Here is a 17,028-nt window from a genome sequence, read left to right as displayed (position 1 = left end):
GGCGAATACTAAAGCAATGAAATACCAATAAAAGAAAACTTTCCAGACAGCCACTTTATCTGGTCCAGATCTGGATAAAGTGGCTGTCTGGGTTATATAGGAACATTTGTAGAATATTTTTAATACGAAAAGCTGCAGCAAGATTGAAGAAACGCTTGGGGTGTGTTTTGCAACATAATTAATTGTTGAAATTAAAATACTCTTCATTTCAATTCTTTGCCTAGTTTTGAAATGTTGAACCATAGAGAAATAAAACAGAGTAACCTTAGCGGGTTTAACATACTTTTTTACACACACAAAATATAACATAATTAAAATAAACTCAAACGGTTTTCGACACGTACGTGTGTCCTCATCAGGAATTAAATCTGCAATAGCCTATACATAAAATGAAAAATCGTAAGATAAATTTGGCTTTGCACTACAACTGTAATGACACTCTGGACTGAAAAGCACAAACTGAACAAATGACACAGGAATGATTACGAGTAAATTATGCGGTGGGAAACAGATCACAAATGTGTTTTATTTGACGATTAGTTTTCACTTTATAACGAAAACGAAACACAGGCAAAATTTAAATCTCAGAAAACGTTTTAATCTAGCGGACAGTCTTGTGCCGAATTCTTTGAGATTTAACGTTTATTTAGGTTTACTAATGTTCAAAGCAAAAATGTTTCTAAAATTTTCGAAAACAAACAAAAATTTTGTTTTGACGTATAACTACTTTTGTTTTGGTTTCGTGTTACGTCTAACCGATGTTTTTTTTTTATAGAATTCATTTCGTTTGGCTTTGATAAAAAAAATTTGTTTCGAAGATCTCATTTCTTATAAAACCAAGCATTATGTGATTTGCCTAGGTTAAACAATGTAAAAAAATATTAGAGCGGTGCATGTACAGAATGTGGTTTGAAAGCTCGGCTTTTCAACGACGGTAACTTAGACATAGAAAATGCTCAAGGAATTTTAAACCAACAAATTTAGCTCAAGCAAAGACTTTATTATTCATGCAATTCACCGGGAGATAAAAAAGCTTTTCTTTAGAATTTGCAGTTTCTGGACATGGCGTCATTATAAAAATGGGTCTATCCAGGGCCCACAAGAGGGGGGGACAACCGGTGCATTGCACCGGGGCCCGGTGAGCTCAGGGGGGCCCGACAACATGTCTAAATTCACGCGCTAAAAATTTCAACAACTTTGCATAAAATATTGTTTTTATATCATATTTGTTCCATGTTTCGATTGGGCCCCCTCATGGGTGTGCCCTTATTTAAAACTACAGAATTTTCAATTATTTCAGTTTAGGGGGGCCCGACAAAATGTTTAAATTTGCATCGGTTTAAATTGTGCAAAGGTTGATTTTTCATAAAATATTGTTTTTTATATTACAGTAGTTTCGTGTTTCGATTGGGCCCCCTCTGGAGTATGCCCTTTTTTAAAAATACATAATTTTCAATTTTTTTAGTTCAAGGGGGCCCGTCAAAATGTTTAAATTTGCGTGCTGAAGTCGATTTTGCATAAAATATTGTTTTTTATATTAGTTTTGTATTTCGATTGGCCCATCATGGGCATTCCTTTTTAAAAAACTACAGAATTTTCAATTTTTTTAGTTCAGGGGGGCCCGACAAAATGTTAATATTTTAGCGCTAAGGTCTTGTTGATTTGGCCAGGCTAACCATCGAATTAAAACTAGCCAAAACAATTGATTTTGACACATCAGAAGTTTTTCTGGTAGAAAGGCTAGAAAAGCTCCTCTAAAAAATATAGGCTTTATGTGAATAGGCTTGTTTCAGAGAGTAGATTTTATGTCATATTTCAGTGTGTGCAGGCCTTGAATTTGCAGTTTTTGTGGAGGTCCAACTGAACTGCCTCCTTCGGCTTGTTAAAAATGCAACACCAAGTCAAATTAAATCATTTGCAGATTTTCATTGTCTATTGTAAACACTTCAAGGCTACTACTGGTAAACAAGAGAGATACCCTGAGGCAACTTCCAAAATGTATAACTGTACATTCTTACTCTACAATTAACAATAGTTAGATCAGATGTGCACTGTGCAGTCACTGCTTTGTAATCCTGTTGGAAGTCTAGGTGTAATCATGATAGAGACTAGCGAACATGTCCACCGGCAAGGCCTGCAATCCCTGCATAGTTGAATGTGGTGGAAATGTCTGTCAAGGATTTGGAGGGCTGTATGTGTGTTTTATTGTGAATATTTCAGTGTTTATGTTTAATGCAAATATTGCAGTGTGAGTGAATATTTCAGTTTATTTCAATGTTTTAATTTCAGTGTTAGTCTGGGTGCTTTAATGTGAATATTTGGGTGTGTATGTTTTAATCAGCAGTTGATTGATCAGGGTAGGTTACAGTAATTACAAAGAAGGTAATCCATGCATGTTTCTGACAAATTGTCAGTTTATGGCACTTAAGCAAGCAGTGACTGTTATGTGTATTGAAATATTGTTAGAGTTGCTGAGCAAGATGTTCTCACTGTCACTTTTTCGGTACGGTACAAAACTGTTTTTTTTGGTTACAAATTATCAAAGTAGCTATTTTTTACCCACTTGTTGCCATGGTTACAATCCGGTGTTACCAGAGTTAAGATTAAAGCCAGGAAGGATTAAGGTAAGGGTTAGGAATAAGGTTAGGGTTTTGATCTTTGCCCAGGACTAACAAAAATTTCCACAATACAAGTTTTTGTTTTCAACAGCTTTAAACTTTTCTCAAATTGCAGCATTCCTTATCTGGCAACGCTACTGAGGCTATATTTACACTATAGTATATAGTGTAAATATATCTAAACACAGCCTACAATTATACTGAAATCATGAAACTTCTCTGATCTCTGATATATATACAGTACAATATTTTTGAGTTTTTAGGGTTTGTTAATTCATTTTGCTATATTAATGCAAGCAAGTTTCATAAAAGCAGTGCTGGAAAATAATTTTTGTCCTTGTAGCAGGGCCAAATGTCATAACAGTCTAACAGAAATTGAAAAAAAAGATGAGTGAAAGTGCGATATTTGAGTAAAAAATCATAGGTCTTCACTTCTGTTGAAGTACAAGTACTTTTAACTCTAGACAGAATTAGAAGTGTCCTAGTTGCAGTGCAACCTACTTTTTCCAGCACTGCAGAAAGGTGCTGATTTTCAAAAATTTGTTCAGTATATGAATATCAACAAATATATATATTTTTTTTTTCTTAAGTTTTTCTTTTTGTTTGTTTTCACTATTTATTTCTTAGCAGTCTTTTTGGCCAGGCCATTCCAATCTTATTCTTGAATTTCAGGAAAAGTGTCAATATTGATTCAAACAGGCATTCTGTAGTTATGCAAGGTGTCTGTAAAGTCTCGATACATAGTATAGTGATAGATGTAGGTACATTTACATCATTGGTAGATTGAAAATAGAAATATATTCAACTTTGTTTTCTACTGAGTACTGACCACTTGCTGTGGAAATGAAGAGAAAGTGACCTCCAATCCTGCATAAATGCAATTTTACTCAAACAAGCAAAGAAAACCAAAGGAGTGAAAATAAAAAGCAACAGCCTATTGAGTATTGATCCAGAAATGAACTTGGTATTTCTTAATGTCATGAACCAATAGCAATGCATTCTTCATGTATTTATGAATTTAAAGTTGTAAACACCACTACAATACTGCATTCTTTGTGAAATAATGGAGTGTTAAACCTAATGTATTCTTTGTATTATATTTTAAACAGATCTGATATTAAAATAGAAACACTGTTCAGAACACCATGTGTGCATTGGCCTTGTGGATTAACCCGCACCACAAATTTTGCTTGTGATTTGTGAGATCATGCGACAAGTCGCGCTGGGGGGGCCCGGCAGCAACATCTGCACCGGGGCCCGGCAGGGCTCTTGGAGGCCCTGGGTCTATCCATAAATTAAGTAAAACAAATAAAGAACATAAATAGATCGCAATAATTATAAAGAATAACAGACGATAATAGCCTATATGTAAAAAGTTAAAAAAAAAACATTTTACCTAACGACACATTCAAAAGTTTTTAAAGCACATGATTAAAGTAAGAGGTGCCCTTAAACACGATCCACTTAATTCATAGAATGAAATAAAGCACTTTATGCTGTTAAAAAAATATTATTTATGCAGAAAACGAACTTCTTAAACAACTTAAGAATCTTTTCATCTCATGACAAAAAGTAAATTGTTGGTCCAACGTTATGAAGCAGGAAATTTTGAGCTGGTGTTTTAGTTTGATGAAGATTAAGGCAAGATTCTTACTGAACAACCAAAACCTTTTTCAGCACACAAAAACGTTGCGCCAAAAATGACGCATGTTTGTTTCCTTTTACCATTCACACCACAAATTGTATTCCTGGTGTGAATAGTAAAAGGAAACAAACATGCGCCATTTTTCGTGCGACTTTTTGTGTGCTGAAGACGAAAACAGTTTTGTATGTTCGGTGTGGATCTCGCCGTAGGCTTGCATTTTATCGATACTCATTGCAGTCAATAACTAGGCAATTTAACTTTTTGGTCTCGGCTGTTTTGAATTAAACACGGCTTCAGCTGCAGACTTAAAATTAGATCCCGCTCCTATACTAATCTACTTCGTTTGTAAGTTTTACCGAGATAAAACAAAGACTTGAGATAATTAGGCTAATTATTTACGTTTCATTTGCGTACGAAAAACGTCATCTGTGTCTCTGGGGCACGTTGCTACGTTTAATGTTATATATTCTTTCCATATTTTTTCCAGTTCTTCCGGCAATATTTTATGATAAGTTTTGATTTTAGCCAATCGACATATATCGTGTTTTTTCATACCCCAGCTTTTGTAACCCCTTTCGTTTGTTGGTTGGACGCCAATTTTTTTCAGCAATATTCCCAGAAAAGCATCATCTATTGGAATTAGCCTAGTAGACAGAGAAGCTTGAAATAGTTTAACGGCCAAAGGACTACTCATAACAAAACCTCCACCGGAAACGTAGGGAGGATATAGTTTATCCGGATATAAGTTATAACTTACATAATACTTCCAGTGAGGATTTAATATCCGAGGGCTTCTTCTGAGAACAGATCCTTCAAACAGATTATTTCGTTTTGTTAAAGGAAAATTTTTTAAACTTTCAACTATGTTTCTCACGTTCGCAAAAATATCGTCGTCGCCTTTGAATATAAAAGGAACGTTTTGACAATTTTTTGCGTACCACTGTAAAAACAAAACATCTTTTAAAGTCAGATTTCTAAAGCTATCATGGAAGTCCCATTGCAAAATATCACCATGCATTTTATCTTCTTCGATGACCTGATCGCGAGAGATTGCATTTTCACAACTTCCAAGCAAAAATATTCTTTTCACTATAACCCCAACATTTTCTTTTATCCATATTTCGTTTCCCCATGTATTTCGAATGGCATCTCTTCTTGCTTTAAGTTTACAAGCCGATTTAATGATGATCAACATAAAAGCGTTGGTGTTGTAATCGAAGTTGTCTAACGTCAAATCGGAAACTTTTCCTGCTCCACATTTGTCGTCATGGGAAATCAACGCCTTGTAGTCCCGCTTTTGACTGTATTGAAGAATTGGCTCATTTGAGTTGGGTCTGAAGGGTATCTTTGGAGGAAGACTAAGATTTTCATCCATGCTGTACAACCCAGGAATATATGGAAACCTGTATGCACCAGTCTTAGGGTTAATAATCGTAGTGACAGTTGATGCACTTTCAGAGTTCGATTGGTTTTTGTGTTCCGTGCTGTTGATTTTCAGAAAATTTACTATATCGAGCGTTGCATTATTCTGGTGAGCGTTCGGAGTTATTCCTGCAATAGCTTGCCTCCCCATGTTCAAGATACGCTTGCTTCCCCAGACACCACTTTTTGTTGCATTTCTGAAAGCTGAAAAGAATTTTGAAACAAATCAGTATTTGCAAAAATATATGGTTTATTAGGCTATTTTATTGGATGTATTGTAGACTATGTCTTAAGACTCTTATGTCTACTTATATCTTAAGACTTAAGTCATGCCAGAAATTCACAACCAGAGTGCCATTTGTCACGCCAGGTATGCCGCTAGCTTACGCTCTGCAGATGCTACACGTAAATTTTTATTTTTGGAGATTCAAGCAAAAGCCCATCTTTGTTTGAAAGTATGTAATTGTGACAGACCCCTAGTTATGCGTAAGTGGACGGAAGCACCCCATCAAGTTTGATGGTGAAATGCAGTCTATGGAGTCTAATTTTTGGTAGGCAATACAATTATTTTACAGTATTAGCAGCACAGTAGCCTATACAAGAATTAGCCTAAAGAGTGATGTTTAACCACTCCAGTTGATCATGCAGGCATGTGTTACTTTGAAGCAGGAAAACCATTTGTAGTTTTTCAGACGACAAGAGAATCTAACACGAAGGACAAAGATTTATTGAATTTCACATTATAAATTACAAGTTTATAATGAATATTCAATCGAAACAAAACTATTCACAAAAAATTTGATTCCAAACGAAATGAAGTCAAGACAAAAAAAATTGTGTCAAAACGATAGCACTCCTATTTTATATGCAGGCCTACCTGGTTGCAAACTCTTAAAACCAATGACATGACAAGTCTGTTTAGGTGTTTTTTCTCAAGCAGAGACTGCACATCACCAAATGTGGTTAGGCCTACAAACTTTTTTATAAACTTTCCTAATTTTAAGTTGAAATCTGTAGCCTACAGACTCTAATAATAACGCATTGCTAAAAAACAATCAAAAAAACTAAGACAGGTTTTTTTTTCTAGCAGACTTAACTTAGTCTGCTTTTGCAACTTTTGTCTTACCATTTGTTGTTTGGGATATCCACGAGGCGCTGTTGTACAAGTATTGACTTTTTCCTGAGAAGCGTGTATATGAGTCCAGGGTGAACATTGCCATCAGGATTACTGCAAGGCAAGCCAATACGCCCCATTTTCGTCCAGCAGAGCTTGATAATTTGATCATGACTTATTCACTAAACTTCATTGCCAACATTATTTGTTTGTTTTAGTTGGTTGATATTTTCATAATTTTGTGGCACCAAGCATCTATACATTAAAAGAAAGATTAAAATTAGCTTACCGTCTCGCCCAGCTCCTACACCTCATCGCACTAAACATTGGGAGAAGTCTTAATTTTAGAAGCATTCTTTTTCAATGTTGCTTTAGGTGGAAAATTTGCTTGAAAATAAACGATCACAATGAAGTTACTTTACTTTCTCTCAATAGAAATAATTTTTTGTCATCTGCTCAGCTACTACGTAGCCTATATGTAGGGCGTAGGCTATCAGAATGGGTTAAGTTACTATCTTTAAGTAAGTTTATCAGAAATTCTACAAAATTTTAATGCAAAAAATGGAACCGTGAACAACGAAAATAATTTTATCAAATTTAACTCAATTTCACCGCGAAAATGTTGATAATTAAAATTGCAATAAATTATTTATAAGAGAGTTTAAATCTTTGCTTTGAAACATGTTGGTGCACTGATAAATAATTAAAGTATCGAACCAATTAAAAGTCACAGGTTAAAGGTAGAAAAGTCTTTGAAACAGTTTTTTTTTACTGTCAACAATGTCAAATAAACGTAACAAATAATCTGGTCACCGTTATTTCAAACCTTGCTGTCAATTTTAAAGAAATAATTTCTATATGTAGAGTATTCCTAAGAGTAGTATAGTTTACTTGCAGAGCTTGATTTCTAAAAGATAAGTTCCGTAACGTTAAGCCGCATTTTACTCAACTGTAGAGCTATCTACCGCATTGATGTCATTTTGGTCAAATATCCAATTCAATATTCTTGTCAGTCTAAAAGTGCTTGATGCACAACCACGAAACTCCAACAATTGATATGGCTTTGGTAGAGAGATAATCATATTGTATCCAACTGTATAGCCTGCTGAGTTTCTGGTTTCATACCCAAGCCTTCAGTGATGAGCTCCGGCTGCAGTAAGCCCTGTCTGGTCAAAAAATCGGTTGTTTTTTGCATTGATTTAACAGCTGCATCGTTTGATGGTTAATTTTTTAATGTTTTGCTGTTATTGAAATAATTAAAATCGCTTCAATAAGAAACAGGTTGCACGGACGCTCCTCACCTAAAATGCTGTGATAGCGGCTAGCCCTCGTATGCTAGCTGCTAGTTTATTACAATAATTTGTCCGTAATTTACCTGTACACAGCTGGCATACGCCTACCTTGTTTCAACAAACCATGTAATAAAAAATAGTCGAAAAAATGTTTGCTTTGCCCTGAAAACTGAAACACTTTGTTTGCTTTTTGCGTCAGCAGAAGACTACATTCACAAGAACTCAGTTTAATGCGACAGTTTAGTGGTGCCGCCTCCTTTTCCTGTAATAGCTTGTAGCTACAAAATATATTTCTCCTCATTCTGCTATTAACACTGAGATTGTTATGGATACTGACATAAAACTGTAACCTGTGAAGAGACACCACTTTGAGCATGTGGTGCTTTTGGGAATGTAGAGTTACCCCTAATTCTCATGACTCCCAGGTCTGCTCTGGCTCAGACCAGTAGCCTAGTACCTGTCAGGGTCCCAGGTATGGGGTTAAATACCTAGAGAAGGCTTGGCTCTTGTAGGTGCGATGTGTAGGCTTACTGCAAAGTACATGCCCAAATAGCCTATAACCAAACCAAGCCCCCAGTATTTGGTTAAAATGCTCCCGAGCTTCGGGGAAAGGTTCCTAAACCAGAAGCTAAGACAAGGAAAGTCTGATATAAATCTACAACTCAGTGACCTCACTGCCCTCGTCTCAGCATGCTAAACCAGGGCAGACGAACCTTGTGTTTAAAGAGTGGGACCAGGATTGCGCACATTGTACTTCACCTTAAAACTCCATAGCGCAGGCTGGTTTAGGCTACTTTAGGTCTTAGTCTTAAACCCAAAATTTTCTGTAGTAATAGGAAAGGGATGATGTGGACATGTGAATAATCTCACTGGAAGCCGCAGGCTCAATCTTGCATGCAGGCGGTTTAGTATGGGTCGTCTGATGTTGAACTAAGAGACAACAGCATCACCATGCAGTGCTCTCAATGACCAAGCAGTCCTTTCTTGGGAAGCACTGCTTGCTTCACACGGAGAAAAGCATAAAAAAAGTGGCCCAAACAAAGCATGTCTCCGCTAAACCCAGATAGCACACCGCAGGTAACGGGCATCTTATAAAAACAAATTAAAATAGGACTGCAACTAGCTAGCTCAAATGTTAGGACCATGATTGGCAATAATGTGACAAATCGTTCAGAACGACGCTCTGCACTGATTGGCCACGATCTTGCTATAGACTGGTCATTGATATTGTCGCTATCAGCGAAGCTCGCTTCCCGGATGAAGGCAGCCTTGTAGAACATGGTGTTGGTTATAAATTGCGTTGCTTTGGTCTGGCAAACCTCTAGAAGAGAAACGCCTTTCTGGTGTTGATTTCATCATCAGGAACACCATTCTACCCAAGCTTGAAAATCTACCCGAGGGAGTCGGAGGGACACTCTGATCGTGTCATGTCCATGCGACTTCCACTTGACTGTAACCACTATAGGCTACACAACACGTATAAGTGTCTATAAGCAGTCCGCCCCAATAGCTCAGTTACTTCTGGAACGAAGAAGCTTCGAGATCAAGCGGCGCTGGTTCGATTCTCGGGGTGTGGGCTTGAGCAACACACGTTAAGGACTGCTCTACATTCAGTGGCATCTAATGGATGGAATAATTTCCCGGCAACAAGACTCCAACAATAGGAAACTTCTCTCTGTCAATCTCGGTGACCGGGCCTGCGTCAGTGATTCAAAGACTCTACAAGTATACGAAACTGCCAGGGTTAAGCTCTCAAAGAAGCTTTCCCAGTCCGAGGATAAAAATTCATTAAAATATGGCCCAGCTCTAATAGCAGAACAATCCGAAACGGAAATATTTTATGCTCCCTTGCGCCATCTCGTAAAAAAATCATCTCTCCCAATAACAAGATCATAATTCTGAATAATTTCAATGCAAGAGTTGGCCATGACTCTGAGACATGGAAAGGAGTATTAGAGAGACAGGGTTTCGGTAAATCCAACCTACCTCTTGAATCCTCTGATGAAAAAACCCGTTTTTATGCTAGGCTACCGTAGGCTACTAATAAAGTTAACAAAAGATGGTTGAGCGAGCAAAGCCAGTGAGAAATTTTTGAAAAATCGGGGAACATTGCACGTTTTTTATTGGTTTTGGTGGTAGGTCTACATCTAAGTCAACCACTGCACCAGTAGCGTGATTTCGCTTTTAAATTGCAAAACGCATTGCTTCTGCGTCATGTTGAAACAACACCATGACAGAATTCAAATAGAGAATTCCTTACCTCAAAACTGTTTCAAATCATTTCTTGGTCGGAAAAAACAAAACATAATTCCTTACAAGGAAAATAGGCCAATTTCAAGCGAAATTAATTCAAAATAGTTTTTCAACACCGTTTGTTTGCACTCGTAAAGTTGATTGATTTTGTCAGTGATTATATTCAAAGAATATGAAACAAGGGTTATACTTGAAGCTTTAAGTGATTTTTGCGTTTTAAGCAACTATGCAAGTTACAAATAGCCATTTATTGATTTTATTTCACAATCGATTGATTAGGTAGGAATGTATAACCTAACTTGGATAACACAATTTACAGTATTAGTAGCCACAAAATACAACGAAACTGATATTTATCCAACAAACCTTTTTAAGAAAAATTAACATTTTACTGTTTTGACTTTCTCGAATTACAATTAGCCAGCAGTTTTGCACCAACCTAAAAACTTAACAAACTTTCTCAGAATTATGTTTATTTCAAAATGGAACTTTCCATCTTAACGGAGTTGTATCAACACATTAATGGATGAGGACTTTAGTGGCAAAATATATTCGTTACAAAACATTACCAGTTGAATTTGCCTACATTTGAGAGGACTGAGGTTAAATGAAAATTATTCATGGAAATATTTTGATGACTTCTGCAGTACGGTAGGCCTACCCGCAACTAACACCTTGCACGTAAAGAAAGTAAAACATCGAGAACGACAAAGCTAGCCGTTAAAAAACCTCAACTTGACCACAGTTTAATAGTAATGTTTTCCATTGCTTTAAGAGGGTAGCCTGCTTTACCGAGAACACCTTTGCATTAAAATCGAATCAAGCTAACTGCATGGATGACGAAATCCAACTAGATCCGTACCTTTACAGTATATTTTGATAAAAAAAAACTTTTGAAAAGGTACTGATGTGGAAAGTTGGTTTTATTCTGGGTTTCATCACCGGCCTCGTTTAATAGCAAGAGATTTTCACTTCCTACAACTGGTCTAATTCTGCGATGAGTCTTCTGAAGGATCGATGTGTTTGTAAGTTTAAACAATCTGGTACTTTTGAACCATAGTAGGCTACACCACAATATGATTCTTTCCTGTTTTGTAAAGCTATTTAGATATAAGTATAACATATACAGTACTTCTGTCAGAGCATACGGTGAAGTGTAGGCTATTGCTTTTTATTCTTATCTCGAATGCAGCCTAGACTGCTTCTAGTTCAGAAAGTTAATGTTCTATTCATTGCTTTCATAAGAGCAGTCGTTGAAAAGAATGATTCACAACACTGTTTGCTTTGTTTGACTTCAATGTTTAAGTACTGAAAGAAATGTTTGGTTAGCAAGAGTTCACTTTTTTCGCGCATAGCTGTGAAGTCAGTTCATTGTTTCGTTTTGATTGCAACGTTATTAAAACGTAAACCTTTCAAAAATCAAACAAAACGCTGAATAAACACTGAACCCGAAATAAAGAAACAATGAAATTGTTGAATTGCTCACTGCGACTACTTACACCAGGCAAATATCATTGTACTGCACTTAATGCATGGGCTTCTATCTTCACCTTTCACTAAGCAAATAACCCGTAGATGGCAACCCTCACTCCAATAAAAATTGTTTATATCTCGTTATTATTTTACAAATGCATCTGGTTTAACTCCTCTGTTTCACAGGAAGTTGCGTTACCAAAAATGACGTAGGCTATTAAGGTCATGTTTTAGTCAAAAGCTAAAAAGTAGAAATGCTCTACAGCAGAGTTGGATCAATTATGTAGTTCCAATTCAATTCCATTTCAATTACACTAGCGATTTTTTTAATTACTTTACAATTACTATTAGATTGTTTTGAAATTTTCAAATCACAATTATTTCCAAAGGTAATTATAATTTCGCATTTAATTACGAAAAACTAAATGTTTCAATATTTATTATTTATGTTTCTCAATGCTTTTTTACTGTTCGATTATATCAAAAACAGTAGGCTACAAATTTTCTGTACGCCGTAGCCAACCGTACTCTATTTGGGGTAGGCCTACTGTATAAAAGTTGTACTCTAGAAGTCCATTTTGAACTCTAACTAGCGGCTTAACAAAAGTATATCATGCGCCCAACTTACCTAATCTAATTTGCACTAAAATCTTTTGAAATTATTTGGTCCGTAGGTCTACAATTGCATTAGCTTACACAACAAAAAAGTCTTAATTACAATTATATATATTTACAATTAAGTTAGCCTACATAAAAATATGTTATTAATTAAAGTTATTAAATTAATTAAATTCGATTGCAATTGTATTAGATTCAACCCTGCTCCACAGTAAAGTTATCCAAAAATATCTTACACTTTTATTCATTTAAAAACATCTCGCACTTTATCTTTTTAAAATTATCTAGAAGATTAGTCATATAAAACAACCAGGATTCCCATATACTGCTGATGTTTCTTTGGATTTACTGCAACAGAAAGATACTACCAGTACCATAGTAGGTAGGGTTAGGGTGACTGTTAAAGGTGAAAAATGTGATAAAGATTTTGTGCATAAGAAAACCTTTGCTCTTAATATTTCATTTTTTTTTAAATTAGCTTTTACAGACGAGGACATTGAAATATATCAAAAACCACTGAACTTACACTTCTCAAAAAGCAAGTAACTTAATTCCAAGGTAATCTTGGACTCTTGAAGTCGACCTCAAATTTAAAACTTGAAGAAAAATCGATCGTGACTGTATGCACTGTGAATCCTTGGCTTAAACATTCCAATGCCCAGATGCGGCATATTAGGCTACTGCGAAAATTACCAATAGGCTGGTGCGTTGTAGTTCAAAGACGACCACAGAGAGGATTGCCTCAGCGCAACCGTGAAAGTTCACTAGAAACAAGGACTGAACACAAAAACTCTAGAGGTACCGGTATATACTGCAGCACCAGGATGTTTGTTTAAAACCCGGATTTCACTTTTATAATGGGCTTTTCAAGGTAGGCTACGTACTATTGTCATACGCAGTGGGATGGCGCAACGGTTGAGGCGTTCGCATTCCAATCATGCAATCCTGGTTCGACCCCCGTCTTCAGCTGGTTGTGTTGACAAACACCGCTCACCTCTGCCCAGGGTGTAATAAATTGGGTGGGCGTAGTTGCTGAAGTAAAGGTGGCTGAGGGAAAGGAACTGGCCACCCTACTCTCGTTAGTGCCGACCGCTTAGTACAGTGAGAACCTTATCTTCTCATCCCCCGATACTTGGATAAAGTAGATGTGATATGGGAGTCACCTTTACCATTTACTATGATACGCACAAACTATTTTACAACAGTTTTTAATTTTGCATGATTTACGTGGGCCCTAGAAAACTTTTCCTAATAAGTGATTTAACAACTTAAGTATCGACATGTAATGAAAGTAATTATCATGACGTGACCGATTAAGATGACGCAAAATGACATCATACTCCCAGCGCAGGCGTCATAGCTAATGCAGCCATCGATGTATAAAAATGCCCCAGTTTGATCGATCTCGTACGTCTTGCCAAAGTTTGACGCCAATTCTGTTATACCAACCGGCATTAAAACCTCAATCAAAAGGGTGGTGCTACCAGTAGACCGTGTACTGTACAATTAAAAACGGCATTCTATCCTCGATTTTTCTTGTGGCAAAATTGTGTCGCTCAGAACTTTTTTGAGCTTGCTAGATGTGTCACCACAATTAGGATACTGGGTTGTAGCGACCTTTTAGCAAAAACAATCACATTTTGTTAACAAAACAGGCCTATTACAGATTAGTGTGCAATTCAATTTTGTCCCTCGCTATTTGAAGAATTGTTTGCGAGTCAATGTTGTTTCGAGCTCACGATACTAAAACCATAACGTTACATCCGGGACCGTAACATGTATGGTCGTGGCGCTGTAGATTATTATTATTCAACAAGAGTGTATGATATTCACACGGTTTGTAGAAATTTTAATTTCGATCCTTTTTTCTGTGTTAGAGTGAAGGTAATGTACTTTACAAAAGTATTTCAACTACTCTTTTGTTGCGAAAAGACCGACCAAACATCGGCTGCAATATCTGTAAGCCTACTTGTATGCTACATTGCCCACTAAATCAACAAATTTTTTAACCAAAAAACGTAATGGTGGTGAAGCTTACTAGACAATCATGTAGCCCTGATGATTAAGACAATAACAGGCCAAGTTTTGTGACCTACCATAGGTGTACTCTCGCCGTGTATGTATAGTTTACCATAGTTTCACGTAGCCTCCGCGCAAAGAACTTTTTTCAAACTTACCTCATAATTGTTTTTTGGCATTCGCCACTGAACACTTTTTGCAGACAATCGGTTAAAAAAATAAACTGAGGCTAATTCAGTGACACTTGTTTTAAAACTACTTTCACTTTGTCCAACGGCAAGTAACGGCTATGAGTTTGCTGAAAGCACAGGTGGAAAGTGAATTCAGACTTTGCGCAATGGTTTACGAAACGTCTCAACATTCCCGTTTGTCGCTTTTAATGCGTGCAGGCTAACCTAATATTTTTACTGCGATGTTCTACAAATAACAAGCAGCAGACCAGTCCTACCACTGCAAGAACATCACAAATGTTCCCTGAAACGCAAGGAACTGATAGGTAAAGTTTGCACGAGACTGCTGGATATGAGAAAACTAGAACTGGGCCGTCATTAGCTTTCGCATAAACCGCACACCGAGATGATGTAAAACCACCACTGCTGGTTCCCAGACAAGGATAATAATTGGCCCAGTTGAAACCGAGAGGAAATCAGTGGGGTCTGTAGGTCCTACACATTAAATGCAAAAGGCTATTTCTGACAAATTGCTATTTTACGACTCCCGGATAAGACCTGAGCCTGAGAAAAATCTGCTTTGGCTGTTTAGAAGAAATTGATAAGCAATGCACGGAATGTATATTTTAACCACCAAGGCAATACGCAATACGCATGACAATTTCCCATACAAGACAGTGCGCAAAAGTCGATTCATGATAAACAGTACGCCAAGTTTGGAACAATCGCGCTAATACCTTCATGTCTTTCCCAATAAAAATAAGGGGTTGCTTTGAAATGACAAAGAGAACAATATTTCAACAATAAAATTGCTGATACTGTATATAAACAAAAAAATTAAACTTGCAACAGTTTGCTCGATGAGCTACATGCAGCAGTGCGAGGACACAGTGGTCGGAGTTAATTTATCTAGAATTCATGGAAAGAGATTTCAAGTTGAGTTTGAAATCATGTTATGTTGCGTTTAATCAACGCAAAACATAAACACTTCTCTCATGTAGGAAGGGGTGGCATCTCAGAAAGCAAAATCCGTCATCAATGAATCCGTGATGAATGAATCCGTCATGAATGACGGATTTTGCTGTCTGAGATTGAGCTAGTCTGAGATCATAACTTGCTCTACAAAAATGTAATTTTCGCAACAAAAAACAATACATTTGCGCATATGCAATGCATTGAATAGCAATGCAAAAAAACAGCTTTTTTGCCTTTAAGGTAATGGTGGTACCATACTTGGTTGCTCAGATTCAGGTAAAAATAAAAGGTTTTCATTGTACAAGACCTTTGACACTAATGAAAATAGGGTGGCCAGATTTTATGTCACGTCACTTTCCTTTAGCGATTATGCCTACCCAATATACTGCACCTTGGGTAGGGTGTTTTTACTTCATTTTTCAACATCCAGCTTAGCCGGGTATCGAACCAGGATCGCATAACTGAAAGCCAAGCGCGTTACTAACTCGGCCATTGCACCACTCAGATAACAACTGACACATGTTCCCAGCCAGCATTTTAATCATTTTTTTTATTCATTCAAAGTAACGTTGAATAAATCGAAAAAATGACTGAGTTGTGAAATGTAGCAACAAAGGTGAAAGCTATTTGCTTGCTTGCTCCACAATCCAGCAATGCTTGTTCCACAATGCAATCATGGAAATAAATAACTAGGTACAATACTAGTGGAGATCCGAAAAGAACACAGCATAAAACATCTTGATATCAAAGCAATAAATACAGTGTCCTTGAACGCAATAGATGATTAGGAATGGTACAAAAACAAAAGTAAAACATCTTTCGGCTAGTTATTAGCTTTGTTGTTACGTTGAAACAATGCCAACTGACTTTGAATCAACATGAAAACAATGATAGAAGTTGAATGCGGAAAACCACTTTTCTATTCATTCATAGCTGGTTAGCTAATTTCAGATAGTAAATCCCGTCCTTTTCATTGATTCCACGTCGGCGGACGTTGAATCAACGTAAAAAGACAATTACACCAATTGGGTTGTCGTCTGATTCTGTGAAACAAGGTGAGAAAAGAAAATTTCGCCAAGACTGTTTTGACAAACTAGAATCCGGTCGCAAACATTTGGCAATCCACTGCAATGGCAGTTCGCAGTTTAGGTCTTCACAGAGTCCGAGATTTCATTCAACTGCAAAATACGACATAGCTAAGTTTAAATGGTCAGAGATTGGACGACCTTGGTATTTCGTGATGAAGACCAGGCTTCTACAAAGCAAAATGGAGAGAGAAAGAGAGAAGTGTGGAACAAATTGTTTTTTGTTTACATTCCATTGCTGTGACTTGCATTTCAAATTTATCGGTCTTCTCGAATGGTAAGTATGTCTAGCTTCCACTATGACATGACAATTCCTTCACAAAAAGAGCCTTAAAACAAAAAAA

General features: G+C 36.7%; 2 protein-coding genes across 3 annotated transcripts in view; both read right to left on the bottom strand.

Moving 5' to 3' along the window:
* Positions 1-4,654: 4,654 nt before the first annotated feature.
* Positions 4,655-15,367, bottom strand: LOC145780241 (beta-1,3-galactosyltransferase 1-like). The gene is made up of 3 exons (XM_082591944.1): positions 15,362-15,367; positions 15,020-15,119; positions 4,655-5,889 (listed from the first exon to the last, which is right to left on the bottom strand). Exons 1-3 carry the CDS (start codon positions 15,365-15,367, stop codon positions 4,655-4,657), a joined length of 1,341 nt encoding a protein of 446 aa, XP_082448070.1.
* Positions 15,229-17,028, bottom strand: part of LOC145779779 (protein Aster-B-like) — a 45,358-nt gene continuing 43,558 nt past the window's right edge. For both annotated transcript variants that reach the window (XM_082591421.1, XM_082591420.1), the window contains exon 23: positions 15,229-16,777. In XM_082591421.1, coding sequence (XP_082447547.1) covers positions 16,745-16,777 — 33 coding nt within the window. In that variant the 3' untranslated portion in view covers positions 15,229-16,744. The remainder of the gene's footprint in view (positions 16,778-17,028) is intronic.

The sequence above is a fragment of the Aplidium turbinatum genome, chromosome 11 (genome assembly GCF_918807975.1).
Source record: "Aplidium turbinatum chromosome 11, kaAplTurb1.1, whole genome shotgun sequence".
Classification (NCBI taxonomy): domain Eukaryota; kingdom Metazoa; phylum Chordata; class Ascidiacea; order Aplousobranchia; family Polyclinidae; genus Aplidium; species Aplidium turbinatum.
The sequence above is the reverse complement of the archived record's forward strand: the minus strand, read 5'-3'. Positions and strand labels throughout refer to the sequence as shown.